Source organism: Strongylocentrotus purpuratus, unplaced genomic scaffold (assembly GCF_000002235.5).
Source record: "Strongylocentrotus purpuratus isolate Spur 01 unplaced genomic scaffold, Spur_5.0 spur5_scaffold_7, whole genome shotgun sequence".
Classification (NCBI taxonomy): Eukaryota; Metazoa; Echinodermata; class Echinoidea; order Camarodonta; family Strongylocentrotidae; genus Strongylocentrotus; species Strongylocentrotus purpuratus.
The window spans coordinates 2270800-2289572 of record NW_022145613.1 but is presented as its reverse complement, the minus strand read 5'-3'; the positions used below and the strand labels follow the sequence as shown (position 1 = coordinate 2289572).

At 35.5% G+C, this 18773-nt stretch overlaps 1 protein-coding gene across 1 annotated transcript; it reads right to left on the bottom strand.

The window, feature by feature from the left end:
* Positions 1-852: 852 nt before the first annotated feature.
* LOC105440177 lies at positions 853-17773 on the bottom strand. The gene is made up of 11 exons (XM_030974915.1): positions 17649-17773; positions 11477-11518; positions 10544-10708; positions 8678-8932; positions 8180-8200; positions 6329-6370; positions 5134-5154; positions 4629-4649; positions 3377-3397; positions 2125-2145; positions 853-893 (listed from the first exon to the last, which is right to left on the bottom strand). Exons 1-11 carry the CDS (start codon positions 17707-17709, stop codon positions 868-870), a joined length of 696 nt encoding a protein of 231 aa, XP_030830775.1. The 5' UTR covers positions 17710-17773; the 3' UTR covers positions 853-867.
* Between the last annotated feature and the right edge of the window lie 1000 nt (positions 17774-18773).

The following is an 18773-nucleotide window of genomic DNA, read 5'->3' as shown; positions in this document are numbered from 1 at the left end:
TCACAGTACTTTACTTTTTCTCGTTCTATAAGCTTTTCAAACAGACCTACTTTAAATCCTAGTTTCACCTTATTTCAAACATCATTCTGTAAACTATATGGATCTAAACAAAATCAAATACATAGCAAATGGTGTAGATTCCATATACTTTTTGCTATTTAACTCGCTTGGTTAAGTTTTAAAGAGGAAGCAGTTCAAATTGATGAGAATATAATAAATTTAAAGGTACTATGTCCCATTTGCAGGCCCAAAAAATGAAAAAGTTAAAATCCAACTGCATTTGAAAGATAATACTAATTTAGAACTTCCTTTAAAAAGGTGGGGCTTGAAAATGTCTTGAAGTGGGAAAATAACGACTATTAGTGTCAAATCGACTTTAGGGCTTTAGAGCCCAAAAGTAATAGTCTTGATTTTCAGACAATATTGTACCGAATGGTCATACGTTTCATGCTGCGCAAAGATTCAATCAGTTTAATCTTGGCCATCACAAGAAGTGGGTTATTGATGTAGACAAATGCTCATGTACCCTTTACACCTCTTTTCATGTATGTTATTACCAAAGAAGAAAAAAAGCCAGTCAGTCACTCAATAATGTCTGACAGTGAAGTCTAGCAAGTAAATGGGTTTCCTTGCATAATTTGAATATGAGGACACTGCTAACGTATACATTTCACAGATAGGACATACATGACATATTCATAATTCCTGCAAAGTTCTACAGAATTTGAGGTTGGCTGCAACAGGGACATAGTACCTTTAAAGACTGCTCTTCTTTTTCTCGTACTATAATTATTGCAAACAGACCAGGTACTCGTTTCGATTCGTTTCAAACGTCACATCGTAAACTTCAATGAACTAAACAAAATACTAACCGCTGCTATCGTCACCGTTTCCTAGCGAGATCAAAATAAAACACAAAAATGGTAATACAATCATCGTTAATATATCTTCCTTTTCTTGGTTTTAAGCCAATGAAGTTATTCTAAAGGTTGTAGTGCCCTTTGCATATCATCATATTAGAACCAAGGTTGTCGTGGTTATAGTTTTATAACAAAAATATCACAAAGTCAATGTTAAAACAATCTTGATTTATATGACCAAACCGTTGATACACTTAGTCCATCTCGACTCAAATATCATATTGTAAAATAGATACACATTAACTGGTGTAGATATCAGGCACTTTTCGCCTTTCATCTCCCTTGCTTTTGTTTGAAGGGTGGTAGTACGAATTGATGAAAATATCATAACATTACAGTACTTTACTTTTTCTCGTTCTATAAGCTTTTCAAACAGACCTACTTTAAATCCTAGTTTCACCTTATTTCAAACATCATTCTGTAAACTATATGGATCTAAACAAAATCAAATACATAGCAAATGGTGTAGATTCCATATATTTTTTGGTATTTAACTCGCTTGGTTAAGTTTTAAAGAGGAAGCAGTTCAAATTGATGAGAATATAATAAATTTAAAGGTACTATGTCCCATTTGCAGGCCCAAAAAATGAAAAAGTTAAAATCCAACTGCATTTGAAAGATAATACTAATTTAGAACTTTCTTTAAAAAGGTGGGGCTTGAAAATGTCTTGAAGTGGGAAAATAACGACTATTAGTGTCAAATCGACTTTAGGGCTTTAGAGCCCAAAAGTAATAGTCTTGATTTTCAGACAATATTGTACCGAATGGTCATACGTTTCATGCTGCGCAAAGATTCAATCAGTTTAATCTTGGCCATCACAAGAAGTGGGTTATTGATGTAGACAAATGCTCACGTACCCTTTACACCTCTTTTCATGTATGTTATTACCAAAGAAGAAAAAAAGCCAGTCAGTCACTCAATAATGTCTGACAGTGAAGTCTAGCAAGTAAATGGGTTTCCTTGCATAATTTGAATATGAGGACACTGCTAACGTATACATTTCACAGATAGGACATACATGACATATTCATAATTCCTGCAAAGTTCTACAGAATTTGAGGTTGGCTGCAACAGGGACATAGTACCTTTAAAGACTGCTCTTCTTTTTCTCGTACTATAATTATTGCAAACAGACCAGGTACTCGTTTCGATTCGTTTCAAACGTCACATCGTAAACTTCAATGAACTAAACAAAATACTAACCGCTGCTATCGTCACCGTTTCCTAGCGAGATCAAAATAAAACACAAAAATGGTAATACAATCATCGTTAATATATCTTCCTTTTCTTGGTTTTAAGCCAATGAAGTTATTCTAAAGGTTGTAGTGCCCTTTGCATATCATCATATTAGAACCAAGGTTGTCGTGGTTATAGTTTTATAACAAAAATATCACAAAGTCAATGTTAAAACAATCTTGATTTATATGACCAAACCGTTGATACACTTAGTCCATCTCGACTCAAATATCATATTGTAAAATAGATACACATTAACTGGTGTAGATATCAGGCACTTTTCGCCTTTCATCTCCCTTGCTTTTGTTTGAAGGGTGGTAGTACGAATTGATGAAAATATCATAACATTACAGTACTTTACTTTTTCTCGTTCTATAAGCTTTTCAAACAGACCTACTTTAAATCCTAGTTTCACCTTATTTCAAACATCATTCTGTAAACTATATGGATCTAAACAAAATCAAATACATAGCAAATGGTGTAGATTCCATATACTTTTTGCTATTTAACTCGCTTGGTTAAGTTTTAAAGAGGAAGCAGTTCAAATTGATGAGAATATAATAAATTGAAAGGTACTATGTCCCATTTGCAGGCCCCAAAAATGAAAAAGTTAAAATCCAACTCCATTTGAAAGATAATACTAATTTAGAACTTCCTTTGAATAGGTGGGGCTTGAAAATGTCTTGAAGTGGGAAAATAACGACTATTAGTGTCAAATCGACTTTAGGGCTTTAGAGCCCAAAAGTAATAGTCTTGATTTTCAGACAATATTGTACCGAATGGTCATACGTTTCATGCTGCGCAAAGATTCAATCAGTTTAATCTTGGCCATCACAAGAAGTGGGTTATTGATGTAGACAAATGCTCATGTACCCTTTACACCTCTTTTCATGTATGTTATTACCAAAGAAGAAAAAAAGCCAGTTAGTCACTCAATAATGTCTGACAGTGAAGTCTAGCAAGTAAATGGGTTTCCTTGCATAATTTGAATATGAGGACACTGCTAACGTATACATTTCACAGATAGGACATACATGACATATTCATAATTCCTGCAAAGTTCTACAGAATTTGAGGTTGGCTGCAACAGGGACATAGTACCTTTAAAGACTGCTCTTCTTTTTCTCGTACTATAATTATTGCAAACAGACCAGGTACTCGTTTCGATTCGTTTCAAACGTCACATCGTAAACTTCAATGAACTAAACAAAATACTAACCGCTGCTATCGTCACCGTTTCCTAGCGAGATCAAAATAAAACACAAAAATGGTAATACAATCATCGTTAATATATCTTCCTTTTCTTGGTTTTAAGCCAATGAAGTTATTCTAAAGGTTGTAGTGCCCTTTGCATATCATCATATTAGAACCAAGGTTGTCGTGGTTATAGTTTTATAACAAAAATATCACAAAGTCAATGTTAAAACAATCTTGATTTATATGACCAAACCGTTGATACACTTAGTCCATCTCGACTCAAATATCATATTGTAAAATAGATACACATTAACTGGTGTAGATATCAGGCACTTTTCGCCTTTCATCTCCCTTGCTTTTGTTTGAAGGGTGGTAGTACGAATTGATGAAAATATCATAACATCACAGTACTTTACTTTTTCTCGTTCTATAAGCTTTTCAAACAGACCTACTTTAAATCCTAGTTTCACCTTATTTCAAACATCATTCTGTAAACTATATGGATCTAAACAAAATCAAATACATAGCAAATGGTGTAGATTCCATATACTTTTTGCTATTTAACTCGCTTGGTTAAGTTTTAAAGAGGAAGCAGTTCAAATTGATGAGAATATAATAAATTTAAAGGTACTATGTCCCATTTGCAGGCCCAAAAAATGAAAAAGTTAAAATCCAACTGCATTTGAAAGATAATACTAATTTAGAACTTCCTTTAAAAAGGTGGGGCTTGAAAATGTCTTGAAGTGGGAAAATAACGACTATTAGTGTCAAATCGACTTTAGGGCTTTAGAGCCCAAAAGTAATAGTCTTGATTTTCAGACAATATTGTACCGAATGGTCATACGTTTCATGCTGCGCAAAGATTCAATCAGTTTAATCTTGGCCATCACAAGAAGTGGGTTATTGATGTAGACAAATGCTCATGTACCCTTTACACCTCTTTTCATGTATGTTATTACCAAAGAAGAAAAAAAGCCAGTCAGTCACTCAATAATGTCTGACAGTGAAGTCTAGCAAGTAAATGGGTTTCCTTGCATAATTTGAATATGAGGACACTGCTAACGTATACATTTCACAGATAGGACATACATGACATATTCATAATTCCTGCAAAGTTCTACAGAATTTGAGGTTGGCTGCAACAGGGACATAGTACCTTTAAAGACTGCTCTTCTTTTTCTCGTACTATAATTATTGCAAACAGACCAGGTACTCGTTTCGATTCGTTTCAAACGTCACATCGTAAACTTCATTGAACTAAACAAAATACTAACCGCTGCTATCGTCACCGTTTCCTAGCGAGATCAAAATAAAACACAAAAATGGTAATACAATCATCGTTAATATATCTTCCTTTTCTTGGTTTTAAGCCAATGAAGTTATTCTAAAGGTTGTAGTGCCCTTTGCATATCATCATATTAGACCCAAGGTTGTCGTGGTTATAGTTTTATAACAAAAATATCGAAAGTCAATGTTAAAACAATCTTGATTTATATGACCAAACCGTTGATACACTTAGTCCATCTCGACTCAAATATCTTACTGTGAATTAAATGCAAATTAACTTTTGTGGAGGTCATTTACCTAACGCTTTTCAACTTCCTTGCTTAAATTTAAAAGGGGTAGTACTGAGTACGAAATGAAGTGATTATCATAACATGATGCTACTTTCCTTCTTCTCGTTCTATAATCATTTCGAATAGGCCTACTTTAGACATACGCTTTACCCTGTTTCAAACATCATGCTGTAAACTATGTGGAACTGAAAAAAATACTAACCGCCGTTGTTGTTGCGTTCGCCTGACAAGATATAAATAAAAACAGAATTTTTTTCTCATGAAATCATCGATATATTTTCCTTTTCTTGATTGTATGCAAGTGAAGTTATTTTGAAGGTTGGAGCGTCCTTTAAGTATCAACATACAAGACCCAGGGTTGTCATGGTTATATTTTTATAACGAAAATATCTCAAAACAGTGTTAAAACAATCTTGATTTGTATGACCCGACCGTTGATACACTAAGTCCATCTCGACTCAAATATCTGATCGTGAATTAAGCACAAATTCATTAGTGTGGAGGTCATTCACTTAACGCTTTTCAACGCCCTTGCTTAGATTGTAAAGGGGCAGTAGTACAAAATGATGAGATTATCATACGATGACACTACCTTCCTTCTTCTCGTTCTATAATATTTTCAAATAGACATACTTTAACCCTATTTAAACCGGGGAGGGGGGGGGGGGGTCAATTAGACCCTGCCCCCTGTAGTAAATAAGCGACTTCTCCGGAACCGCGGCAGACATAAAGTTTAACTTTCATGACTTTTTTCTTCAAGTCTTGAGCACTTGTATAAAACTGCTATTTTGTTTGTAACTACTCTTAATGTCAGTCTGTATTTGTATTTTCCATCCTTATGCAGGACCATTATGTAAAACAGCCTGCGAGCTGATTAATGTTATCCTGTTAAAAGATGTTTTAATAAATAAATAAATAAATAAAAATAAATAAATTTTTGGTTCAGAATTTGCGAAGATCGGACCAAGCATTACAAGGTCGCATGACCAATAAGATCAAACTCAAAGGTCATCTAAAAACAGTCATTTGTTCATATATGTATGTGTAGTGGAATGGACATGTTATGAAACTTGTAAAATACAATCCAATTTCCCCATATAATTGTAAATTGTCTTTGTCTTCATGGTTGTCATATCTAATATCATTGTCAAAAAATAATGCAAAACATAAAAAATGTAAACAATAAAATACAAAAGTAATGAAAAACAACAGAATACATAAGAAATTCAAGTTATACTATGTGTTTTCTTGGATACACGTCGGTGTGTATCTGATAATATATGCAAATTTATGCATGCTCATGTAAATATGTTAACATATGTACCATAATAAACAATGTAAATACCTCAATCCAAACATCATATCGTAAACTATGTTGAACTAAACAAAATACTTACCGCTGCCGCTGCTGCTGCTGCTGCTTTTGCTGCTCCTACTTCCTGAAAAGACATAAATATAACTCAAAATTAATCATAAAATCATCGTAATCCTGCATGCAGTCAAATTTAGCGATGAATTTCATGCAGTGTCTTATTCTTTTCAATATACGATTCATAATCCTCTTTCTTTATCTGATTTTTAATTATCAGCATTTGTTTCTCTTCTCATTCTGCATTTTTGCAAGTAAAGTTATTTCAAAAGTTCGAGTACCCTTTAAGTTATATGTACCTCATATAAAGCGATACTATCACAAAATCAATGTTAAAAAATCTTGATTATTTTATAGGGCCTAACCATTAAAGACCGTCAATACTACTGGGCCAGAAGGGATTAGACCACAAAGCGAGGTCACTGACAGGTGGCCATCTCATTAACTCAGCTCTCAACTAACATAAGAAAAAGAGGATCATGGGGGACCAATTAACAGGCACCGATTGGGGAAGTTTTCTATGTAGAGGGAGCAAGTAGCTACAAGTAGGACAGTGGGGCCTTAATACTTAGTCCATCTCGACTCAAATATCTTATTGTGAAATAGATACACATTAACTGGTGTAGATATCAGGCACTTTTCGCCTTTCAACTCCCTTGCTTTAGTTTGAAGGGTGGTAGTTCGAATTGATGAAAATATCATAACATCACAGTACTTTACTTTTTCTCGTTTTATAAGCTTTTCAAACAGACCTACTTTAAATCCTAGTTTCACCTTATTTCAAACATCATTCTGTAAACTATATGGATCTAAACAAAATCAAATACATAGCAAATGGTGTAGATTCCATATACTTTTTGCTATTTAACTCGCTTGGTTAAGTTTTAAAGAGGAAGCAGTTTGAATTGATGAGAATATCATAACATTAAATTACTTTACTTTTTCTCGATCTATATTCTTTGCAAATAACAGGGACTGCCACGACGTAACCTTGTGGTTTTATTTGCAGTCCCCCCCCCCCCCAATTCATTTCTATTGCTGATTAATTTTGTTTAATTCCGGTATATTTGTAAATATGTTTCCATATTTTGTGTGTGTCTGTTTTCTATATTGTTTAAAATATGCATCTTATATGTTGTTTTAAAAAATCATGGAACTAAAAAAAATTCTAACCGCTGCTGATTATATAATAATAAATATAGAAGGAGCTTTTTTTTTGCAAAATATTTGATTAAATTATTTGTTTTTCATCCCACGAACCAAAGGCCAAATAATAGTAAATAGGCACACTGAAGGAAAATAACGCTGAATGCAAATGAAAATAACTCCACCAACTTGATTCGCATATGTTAAACAATCAAATTTACATCACTATATATAACTCGGACGTAGGGGCACCTATGTTGCCTATCTATACGTCAATTATTCTAACGAATCACCGATGAGATTCATCATTTCACTCACCAGTATTGTCTTGCTCATATATCATTTCATTTGCACAGATATCATGACCCATAAAACATGCTAAATACAATACAAACTGAGAAAAATCACCCGGGGAAGATTGAATAGATAATCCCTGTCAACAACTACTAATTCACGTTCGTCAAACTATACCTGTCGTACTAAAAGTTTTCATTAAACACAAAACATCAATATCATTATGTCGATCGATCGATCGATCGAGAGAGAGAGAGAGGGGGGAGGGAGAGAGAGAGAGAGAGAGAGAGGGAGAGGGAGAGGGAGGGGGAGGGAGAGAGAGAGAGAGAGAGAGAGAGAGGGGAGGGAGAGAGAGAGAGAGAGAGGGAGAGGGGGAAGGGGAGAGGGAGAGAGAGAGAGAGAGAGAGAATTTGAAAGTGAAAAAGATGGGTTCACTTACCTGGGGTACCAGATCGAGGTGCTAGCGGGTAAAAAACAGAAGATGAAATTATCGTGATTATAATTTTTATCATTGCAAGACCAAGAGAGACCTCTCTTTTTTGTGTGGTAAAAATAGTCCTTGAAATATAAATTAGCATGTGGTACGCAGACAAATTTTTAATTCGCCATGAGTTAACTAACATTATTGCTGTATGTTATGTGTCATAATTTGCAAAAGTTCCGGCACTAGGGGAAACCCCGCTTCGAATTCGGGCAGCGAGGTGGCAACATAATATTCATAATGTTCGGGCAGGAGTTTCCCGTATGTTTCACTACCCAAAAATAGAGTCAAGATATAAGACAATTTGAAAAAAGATAAAAATGTGCCCGTACGCGGTACGCCTATGATCTTGTTGTAAAAAAACAAGTTTAACTATTAGAACATTTAAAAACAAAACCTGTCTTATGTCACTATTAAGTTGTAAGCACTGCATTACGAGAAGAGTCTGATAGTTACTGGCTTCGATTTCGATGGTTGTTTGGCTTCCAGAGTCGGTTGATGCAAAGCAGTTGTGGAAATTTGCTTCATTCGGGGCTAGGATAGGCAGCTTGTCTCCTTCAGGGTTGGCGACGTTACATGCCTGACTGGTAATGGTGATGGTGATTATGGTGGGAACACCCTTTTGGATGAATGGTCTTGGAGGTGACTCACAGAGGACGTTACTTCCACCTCCCAAGCTCACCGAGGATGCAGCATTTCTAGTGCTCAGAGCTGCAAAAATCAGGATAAATTATCATGTTCGTTGTAGTGGGGCTAACTAAGGATAATACCCCCCTTTACTGATACACGTATGTAACGTGTTAATATTTATTGTTCAGCGAGTTGTTACTGATATTGCTTTTGTAAGCATAACCATTTGGCTTTAAGTGGTGACATTACGTAAGCCATTACATGTTGAGCCTGTCAGAGTCTTACAGATCCACTTGTCCAGACGTGATTGCTTCGACATTAAAATGCTACTCTAACCCAACTAACATAGCCTTTTAAAATATGAATACACCTCTACTTATTAATACTCCAGCCTCTGATTTTTCAGAAAATCTCTAAATTGACCAAAAAATGATAATAACCATCCATTTTTCACAGATCTCACACATGCTAGGCTACGCCCCTCGAAAAAAGGTAAAACGGTCACGTGGCTTGATTACGCATTTGACGTCATTGCGGGAATGTCCTTGTATTATTTTGTCCTACAACTAAGGATCTTACAATCTCATTGTAATTCATAATTAGGAATGACGAAATTGCCAGAAACGTACTGGATTAGGGTTAGGGTTGCATATTATTTTTTGAATACATATGTCTTTTTTTTTCTTCTTCAAATAATATCATAGTTTGCCTTTTAAAATACATTGCAATGCCTAAATCACACTCCTTTACCCCGGAGTGACGTCATATGCTATCGCGCAATACAGCTCCGAAACTGCATGGGCTTTTTTCTGAGCGTTCTGAGTCGTCATTTTTAAAGCTAGATTCCAGAATTATTGATGATTTCTAAGAAAAATCATTGTCATGTTCGGAATCTCCGTCAAAAATTATTCTACATGTCTTTGTTATTATTTTTTTAACCCGTTTTGGTTAGAGTGGCCCTATAATAATGAATCTTCGTTAACATTCTTGAACCACATCGTGAAGCTACAGATGGCCAAACGCCCAGTGTAGTTTCACTTATTCCTGTCGTGAAAACGGACACCTAATTGTTTGGAAATATAAAGGCTTTCCATAATTCTGTTACGTTAAACCACGTTTTAAATTAAAAGAGGAAAAATACAAGAAATAGAGTTCATTACCCTCCTGAGTCATACATTTTGAAAGATTTTGGTAATATGTGCGTAGAACCACACAAATGACAAATGTGAAAGATGACTGGCAATACATGACAGCAACATTGCCGATTATTTGAAGTTGCCAGAAGCATGATAAATATAATGACTACAGCGTTCAAAACGTCATAACTTCCTTACTTTTGTACCATTTCGTACAACCGTTTAACAATCTGTTAACCTGATTTTTCTGCTTCCGCTAAAGTGATTTACTCTTGGAGTTGTTTTTTCTTTTGAAAATATACGGTATAAATACAATTCATTCCTTATAATAAAAGAAGTACAGTTTAGGTAAAATCTCATTAGGCCTAAACGACAAAGATTTCGTTTCAAAATAAATTTTTCTTTCTCTCGTTTATTACAAATATTCTACCTAAGTATGGAATTTACCAGCTTAGAATTATCAATTTTCTAGCTTACTCTACCCTACCAGCAACACAAGTAATAAAATCACACCATTTAAAATACCAAAGGCGTTGGTTAATTTCAGAGTACCTACTCATTTTGTAACAACTCTGTTCGTTAAAGGCACCCTCGCAGAAATAAAGGTATATTTCATCCGAGTCGACCGTCAGGGTAGTAGTCACAACACCGGGAGCGTTGAAATTCTCCAAGATCTGTTGTACTTGCAAAGGGCCTCCCTCACAGTCAATCCTGTTCCGGCCTGCAAAAGAAGTCATACAACCAACTCATGTATTGAATATCACAAATACCAACTCTAACCACCATACATGAGCTTTTCTTCCGTTTCATAAATTAATTGCAACCTGTAGAATGTTGCCAAATATTTGCTTTCTATGTTGTTTAGAAGTAAAAAAAATTTCAACCTGTACATGGCCACTATATTACTTGCCTTGTTGCAATCTTGATTATTGCTTCACTTTCGGTCGTATATGGGAAAAAGTATTCTTTACAACCATTATCATTAACGAACCATACTATGTTACCTTGATGGACATGCAATGGTTTTTATAATTTTTGATTATTTTATGATGATGATGATGATCATAATTATTATTATCTTCACCATCATCATCATCATCATAGTAGTAGTAATATCATAAGCAAAAGTAGCACCTATTAATCAAAACAACAACAACAAGAATTATATTAAAAGAACCCACTATCATTATTATTATTATTATTATTATTATTATTATTATTATTATTATTATAATTATTATTATTATTATTATTATTATTATCATTATTATTATTATTATTATTATTATTATTATTATTATTATTATCATTATTATTATCATTATATCTGTCACGTGTCGACACTCCTGGTGGTATGATATTATTATCTCAGTGACAGCCGAGCTGCTAAACATAAACAAACTATATATATAAAGACCCCGTTGAAGGGATAGTAACAAAAGCGTAGATCAATACTTTGCGAAAGGAGTCATCATCTACAAAAACTCACCATTCCTCCTACTTTGCCTGGCAATTCCCCACCGGGGTTGTCCTTTAGATAAAAGAAATTACATTATTGTAGATAAGTTACTTTCTAAATGCCTGTCTTTTGCGCAATTGCCCGCCTGAATATTAACTTAGAATGTAGATGTCAAATTGTCTTCACTGATGTCCAGAAATTATGTAGTCGGTAGCAGGGCAGCGATTTCTTTTCATGACCGGGGGGGGGGGCGAAGAGCGAAGAACGAGGGAGCAGTGGCGTAATGAGCAAGAAAAACCCTGCTTCACCACTACTCTAACATGTACCATGCAGGCCCCGCGGAACGTTTTTCAAAGTGGGGGGGGGGGGCTAAAGTATTTACGATCAAGTAGAGCAAAGCAAGTGGAGCGTAACTTGGCGTGGGGTCCAGGGGCAAAGCCCCGGCGGGGGTCAAGGGGTAGAGCCCCATGAAGCTCATGGGTTTTAGGCATTTAATTAAAGTCACATGATCATCCAGGGCGGGCCCCTGGTGGCGGAGCCCCTGGAAGCCGCAGGGGTTTTAGGCATTTTATAACGGTCAGATGAGCATATTTTGATACCTTATTTGTGACACTGCCTTGAAAGTCACTAATTAGAGTTGGATCCAGGGGGTGGAGCCCCCAGCAGCTCAGGGTTATAAGGCATTAAAGAACGATCAGATAAGCATCAGGGGCCGCCTTAGGGCACTTAGAGGGGGGCAGGGGGCAGAGCCCCCGGAAGCTCAGAGGTTAGAGGCAATTAATAACAGTCAGATGAACATCCAGGAGCTCACCTTAGGGTCCTTGTGGGGTCCAGGGGCAGAGCCCCCGGAAGCACAGGGACAAATCATGGCATTTCAGCAACATTTTGTAAGTCACTGGTATCGAGTTAGAAATAAACCAAACCAACAAAAAATCAGTTCGCTAGTTCGAGGGAGCATACTGAACGAGAGAGGTGAAGGTGACGAAAGTGACTACCCCCTCACAGGTTTTTGAAGTTTAGTTGGATCAAAAAATTACATTGCTTAGCAAAACTATAGTACACAAACAAGCAATATACTTTTTTTTCGCACTTCACTTTTCTACAATATTCATATATTTATACAATATTACATGGACCTTTAGTTACCCTGAACTGAAATATATGCATAATCATTACTTTCAATTGCATTTCATTTGTAGATTAGGATAGACATGATCGAATTACAATTCAGCATTAATTATCCGGGGGCGGATCTAGGGGGGGGGGTGGGTGTTTCGGCGATTTAACCCCCCCCCCCCTTGCGCGGCCAAGTGAAAAAGAAAAATAAGTAAAACAGTAAAACGGCGTGATTTTTGGAAACAAATTTGGTCGAACCCTCCCCCCCCCCCTTGCAAAAAGCTAGATCCGCCCCTGTTATCTCGAGTTGTTACTGCAATAGGTCAAAGCGGTTGAACTTTAAAAGAAGCCTTGATTTATTTGGTGTATTATCTATGCGGGTGTTTGTTTAAAACAAACATGTTCGGTAATATACTGATAAAAGGAAATCCCAAATGTAATTAATAAATCAATTATTACTAGTATTACATGATGATCAGTATCTATAGTTAAATATGTTAATAAAGGGGTTTTATTCAAATACACTTTCAGTTTGAATGCAGTTTATTCAAAACATAATTTAATCAAGTGTTATTGTAAGGATCGCTAACAAAAATGACAAACTATATTCTTGAACTCGAATCGTATGATCTAATGTATTAAGCTTGCTACAGAATGGTGCTCAGCAGCTGTTAAGTCATAGGATTCTAGCCAGGGTGTCGCTAAAGGGGGTGGGGTTGCGACACACCCCCCCCCCCCCCCACCTGTCAGAATATTGTCGGTAAAATTGCGCTGCTGTCGGTAAAAATGAGAAATGGAGGGGGAAAATGAGAGAGAAAGGGAAAGAAAAGAAGAAAAACGGAAAGGAAAAGAAAGGAGGGCAAGAAAAAGAAAGAAAAGAAAGAAAAGGAGAAAAGAAAAAAAAAACAGAAAAAAGAGAAAAGGAAACGAAAGAAACCGGGGATGAAAGAGAGGAGAGAGAGGGGGTAAGAGCCTGAGAGAGGAGGGTGGGAGTAAGAGAGAGAGAGAGAGAGGGGGGGGGGGGTTGTTGGGTGGAGTTCTATCGTCAAGGGAGCAAGAAAGATACGCATATATATGTTGCTGTGTCGGGTCAGCTGTGTCGCTATTTTCGCTCGCTCCTCGAGTACTAATATCAATGCAGAAGTTTAACTCGGTGCTCGATGTATAATGTCGGTCGGCCCGCAATAATTTTTCCCCTACGAACTGTGACATTGTATCCGCTGTGACGTCTTCGAGAGAGACTTTAACTATAATACCTGTGTTATTATAATACTTGTACATGTATAATACTTAATTTGGTATTGGGGGCCTAGGCTGCGCATGAGCATGTAAGCCGAGAAGCCTGTTCAATGTTCCGAACCGGGCTGGCCAGAAAATACACAAAACGCTCAATGATTTTATGTTGACAGCCTGTCTGGAATCTCCACAAAATGCGAACAAATTGAACAGCGTAGATTTCTCCCTTCTTTCTTGTGCTTCCATTTAATTTTGTTTGATGCAACTTGAATTCGGCGTAAATATTCATAAGTGAATGATACACACCAATAAAACTAGAACAACAACGACAACAACAACAACGAATTTTCTCGAAGTTTAATATCAGCAAAAAGAAAACATAGATTTAAAATTCGCAACCCCGAGACTCGAACTCGAGATTTTTGGAACATAGGCGCCGCACTCTTTCCAATCACGCAACGTCGATATGATTGCTCAGTCATGAAAGCTACGATGCAGACTGGTCTCGACGAAATAAGCCGTATTTTATGTGGTCGAGGAAAATGACCATGTGCGCATACGCAAGTATAGATAGTTCATGGGAAAAATAATTTAGCCCCCGGCCCCGGATTTATAGTGTTAAATGTGTAGACATTAGGACATTGGCATTAATATATTTGTCGGTATTTGGTGGCAAGTTTTGTCGGTAGTCGGTGGCCTCTACACCCCCCCCCCCCTTCCCCACTGAAAAAGGTCTAGCGACGCCCCTGATTCTAGACATTCTGGTTAAACATTGTCTACCACAAACTCCGATATTTCAAGTATAAAACATGGTTATCGCCGAGTTGTAACATTTTGACTTATTGACATTCTTGATTCACTATTCAGGAGATATGTCATATTCTATCTTTCTATTTCAAGTGAAGGTGTGTGAACTGAAGATGTTTGTTGATCGTTAATATGAGGTGGACTGAGCATTTGGTAGACATACATTTAATTAATGATAAACGGAATGTTATCATATACTAACCGGTATGGTAAATGGAATGGTAACCTGTATATTTGACTAAAGAAAAACACCAGAACTATGTCAGAAAATCAGAGGTAAACAACTTTCAAACACAAATTGATTTCCTTTTTCTTTTCAAGTTCTGTGCTAGATCGTAATTTCGCATAAAAGTAAACACTAACATCAAAACCGAACAAACGAATTAACAGAAACAAAAATTTTAGTTAGTGATTATGTCACATTAGTTTCATGTTTTGTACTATATATATGATCTGTTATAATTGCATGAATTATGTATATAAACATCGTTGTAAATAGCAGTTATTTTATGATATGAACAAAATAAAGTCCCTCGAAAGATGATAAATAGAAGGAAAAAATATTATTGTGCGAACATAATAACAAGCACTGCTTCCAGGTAGGTTCGTTTTCCTTGCATACAAGACTATACAAAAAAGAACAATGTCAAAGATATTTCAGTGCTAATTTTCTGTTATATCATCACGTTTATTATTGTGATTATCTTGTCAGTGTTTTTGTATAAATTATTTTTTAAAAAAAATAATAAATTCGCTCTGCGTAGAGCGACTACTACTATTTCAGCGAGGTGTCATTTTACTGACGCCACCAATTCTCAGTAAGGCTAAATAGCTTTTACATCAACCGGGTAGGCAAGTTTACACATTATTGGGTGGAAAGAAGAAAGGCAGATAAAATGCCTTGTTTATAAGAATATACACAAGTCCCGTGTCGAGGATCGAACCCATACATTTTAAATATTCACATGAGTGTTTAGAGTTTAAACCACTCCGACATCTATCCACCTCAGCATAAAGGTGTACCGCAGGTGTCTTTCATAGTAAACATTTATTACAAATTAATTTCTGGCGGCATATTCTCTCTTCTTCTCTGCTTTTGGAGTAGTTCAGCTTATAATTACCCATTTTCTATCAATTTCAATTTCACATTAATCAATTTCAATTTCAATTTATTTTGGTCACATTTTACAAACGTACAAAGAATCAAAATAAGTTTACATACATAATACTGTACATCATATACTTTGACATAGAAATTCTTCAGAATATTGCTTTACAGAAGGTTTTCCTATATACATTATAATAAAACAAAATAAGTGAACGAGTGAACGGGATAGCCCGGAAACGTTACGAAAATAACATTACAGAAATAAAGAAGAACGTAACGTTCAGGTAGCATTTTGATTGCATTTGCGGATCGAGAAAGGAACAAAGGAATTTAGAAAACGTTGAGTGCGACAGTTCATTGAACAAAGTCGTTCACCAGAACGCATAAAAACATAATATGGAAAGAGTGGATGAGTTTCGTTTTTCATAATTTGTTTTAGTTCTAGAACAATTTTGGACTCGCATGCTTCATTCAAATTCTGAATTTCACCCGTGATCTTCCCTGCTTGTTTGGTGATTTTCTGGAGTTTGCTAAAGTCTTTTTATCGATTGACTTTATTTAAAATTCATGTAAAAATTGTCAAAACACTGTATTGCTGTGAAACAAATTTAAACCGAACTCATAAAGTTAATTAAAAAACCGCTCATTTCTGGAATGAAACTTTTTTCTTTCAGTGTGGGTCCGCTGTGGAAAGGCCTATTTAAATTGGAAGATGTTCCTGATAATTACTTGATCAATCCAACTTTAAATCGATGTATAATATTTTACCAACATCTGTTATTTCATTTAAATTCAAAGTCAAAGAAAACAATTTGTGTTATTACTGTTTTAAAAAATGGTACCATAATGCATGTATTTTTATTGCGAAAAGTTTTTTTCATTTTGGAATGTTATTGAAATATCATTATCTGTAGAAAAATTTAAACTTTCTTTCTTATGTTGTATATGGTTTACATGACGCAAAGGAAAACGTTACAAATATTGATTTACTTCTTCATTATGCCTTTTTGGCGATTCATAAAGCGAGTGTTGTTAATAAATGTAATAAAGGTGTAGCAACAAAAATAATAGGGGGATATTTCTATTTTATGCTAAAATAAAGACTAAAAGTTGAAGAAAATAAGAATAACAAAATAGATGAGAATACTACTAAGTGGATGAAGAAACCAATGAGGAAATGCATTTATAATCTGCTTTCAAGTAAATATACATATAATAAGTTGATCTTATTTAAACATATGATTTCATCCGTGATTTCGTATCTGAATACAGATTTTTGTTTAAAGAAAATAAAAATTAATTTCTGGCGGCTTATCCTCTTTCTGAGTAATTAAGCTCATAATTACCCATTTTCCATCTGTTGACCCTATTAAAAATTCATCTCAAAATTATGTAAACGATTCTAGCTAAGGTTGCATACCCCCCCCCCCCCCCCCCCTCAGGCCTATGGACATTTGGGCGACTTTCAGGCAGTTTTGCCTTCTCTAGATTTAACCAAAAAATGGGAAAAAATTGAAGAAACTGCTTGTAAACCTAAATCCAAAGCCCCCCATTTTACCTGTCATTGTCATAATTACAAGTTTGTGATCCTATTCCTGTTCAAATGCAAGCCGGATTGGGCGCATTTGAGACTTGATTTTCAATAGGGGTACGGAATGTATCACAATACGTAGATTTAGTTTTCAAATCGCAAAATAATCTAAATCAGGACCAGGGGGACCCCTTTTGCGCCCCACCACAGTTGTTTTCATCCAGTGTATTCCAAAATGCAAAACATCTGTGCATCGAAACATACCCATGTGAGATTATTTTTATTTTCAAAATTTGAAAAGAAGATTGAGATTCTTCCTCCAAACCTCCGAAATTTAGAGATTTGAACTTGACAAAAATGTATAATAATACGTGATAATAGAAGATTAAAAGCAAAAATCTTACCAGCCACATCATGGAGAAGTACAAAGCCCAGCAGGGCGAAAAGGAAAAGAGAACGAAACATCGTCAAGCTGCACGTCTGCTTTCTAGACTAGTATGCCTCAATGGATGATATCGAAACCTAAAAGCAAAAATGAGGTAAAGGAGGAGACGTGTGTTTTGTCAATTCAGACTAAAAATTCATCGTTTAGTTTTTTTAAAAAGGGGAAAAAAGGCAAATAGCAAAGAATATACAAAGTATTTCAGGGGTAAAAAACGAGGTACAGTTAATGAATTCGTACAAAATAAGAAGAAAAGGGACATCATTAATCATGAAGCTTGGCAGGTTGATGGTGAAAATGATTGGTGAGTAATAACATAAATATTGCGGCGTGAGAGGAAAGAAAGGTATAATCAATGTATTAGGATAACAGATTAGTCGTTAAAAGCATATGATAAGTTATGACAACTAATGCTAAGCTTTTTATATAGTGTTATCTAATGTGTGTCTGCTGTCGTTGAGAAACAAAACAAGTACAATATAAAATGTAAAAGGAAGTGACAAAAAAGAGATTGTAATATTTCTTCTTTTTTCAGGCCAAATTGTAGTAAAAGCATGGAATAATCAATTATTAATTTTTTGACGCCTTAAATGATAAATATGATGGGTGATTTAATTAAAACAAAAATAAGAACCAAGAGGTAGTAGAATTTTGGCTCTGGAATTTTGAAACCGCATTCCGTAAGAATATATCCTAATTTCAATTACCCTACATTGAAGCCCACGAACCAAATGAATACTAAAATTAACTTACCTCTGCCTCCAAGGTCCAGATCAGTTATGACAAGTACCACCGGCAAACCTTAGGTTATGTGCTCTAGCCATGGGTCGAGTTCATTCTCGCGTAAGGGGTGTATCTTCAAAGGGCGAATAAGTAAATCATCAAAAAGGACAGTATGCCCACCGAGATGTGGTGTGTATCAGTGAGGATATTGGTTTTTAATAACCGATATTAATATGTCAGAAATTTCAGTTATTTAGTAAAAAAAAAGTTAAGGGGATGTGGATAAAGTAAATTCAGAACACCCCTTCTCGTTTAGGGGCTAATTATCTAGTTCAAATTGTGTTGTGTTTCTTTCCTATTGATT

Coding starts and splice junctions, on each gene's coding strand:
- LOC105440177 (XM_030974915.1), bottom strand. CDS start 17,709: ATGTTTCGTTCTCTTTTCCTTTTCGCCCTGCTGGGCTTTGTACTTCTC. Junction 11,519..17,648: donor ACTTCTCCATGATGTGGCTG/GTAAGATTTTTG, acceptor TTTTATCTAAAG/GACAACCCCGGTGGGGAATT. Junction 8,201..8,677: donor AACCATCGAAATCGAAGCCA/GTAACTATCAGA, acceptor TTTACCCGCTAG/CACCTCGATCTGGTACCCCA.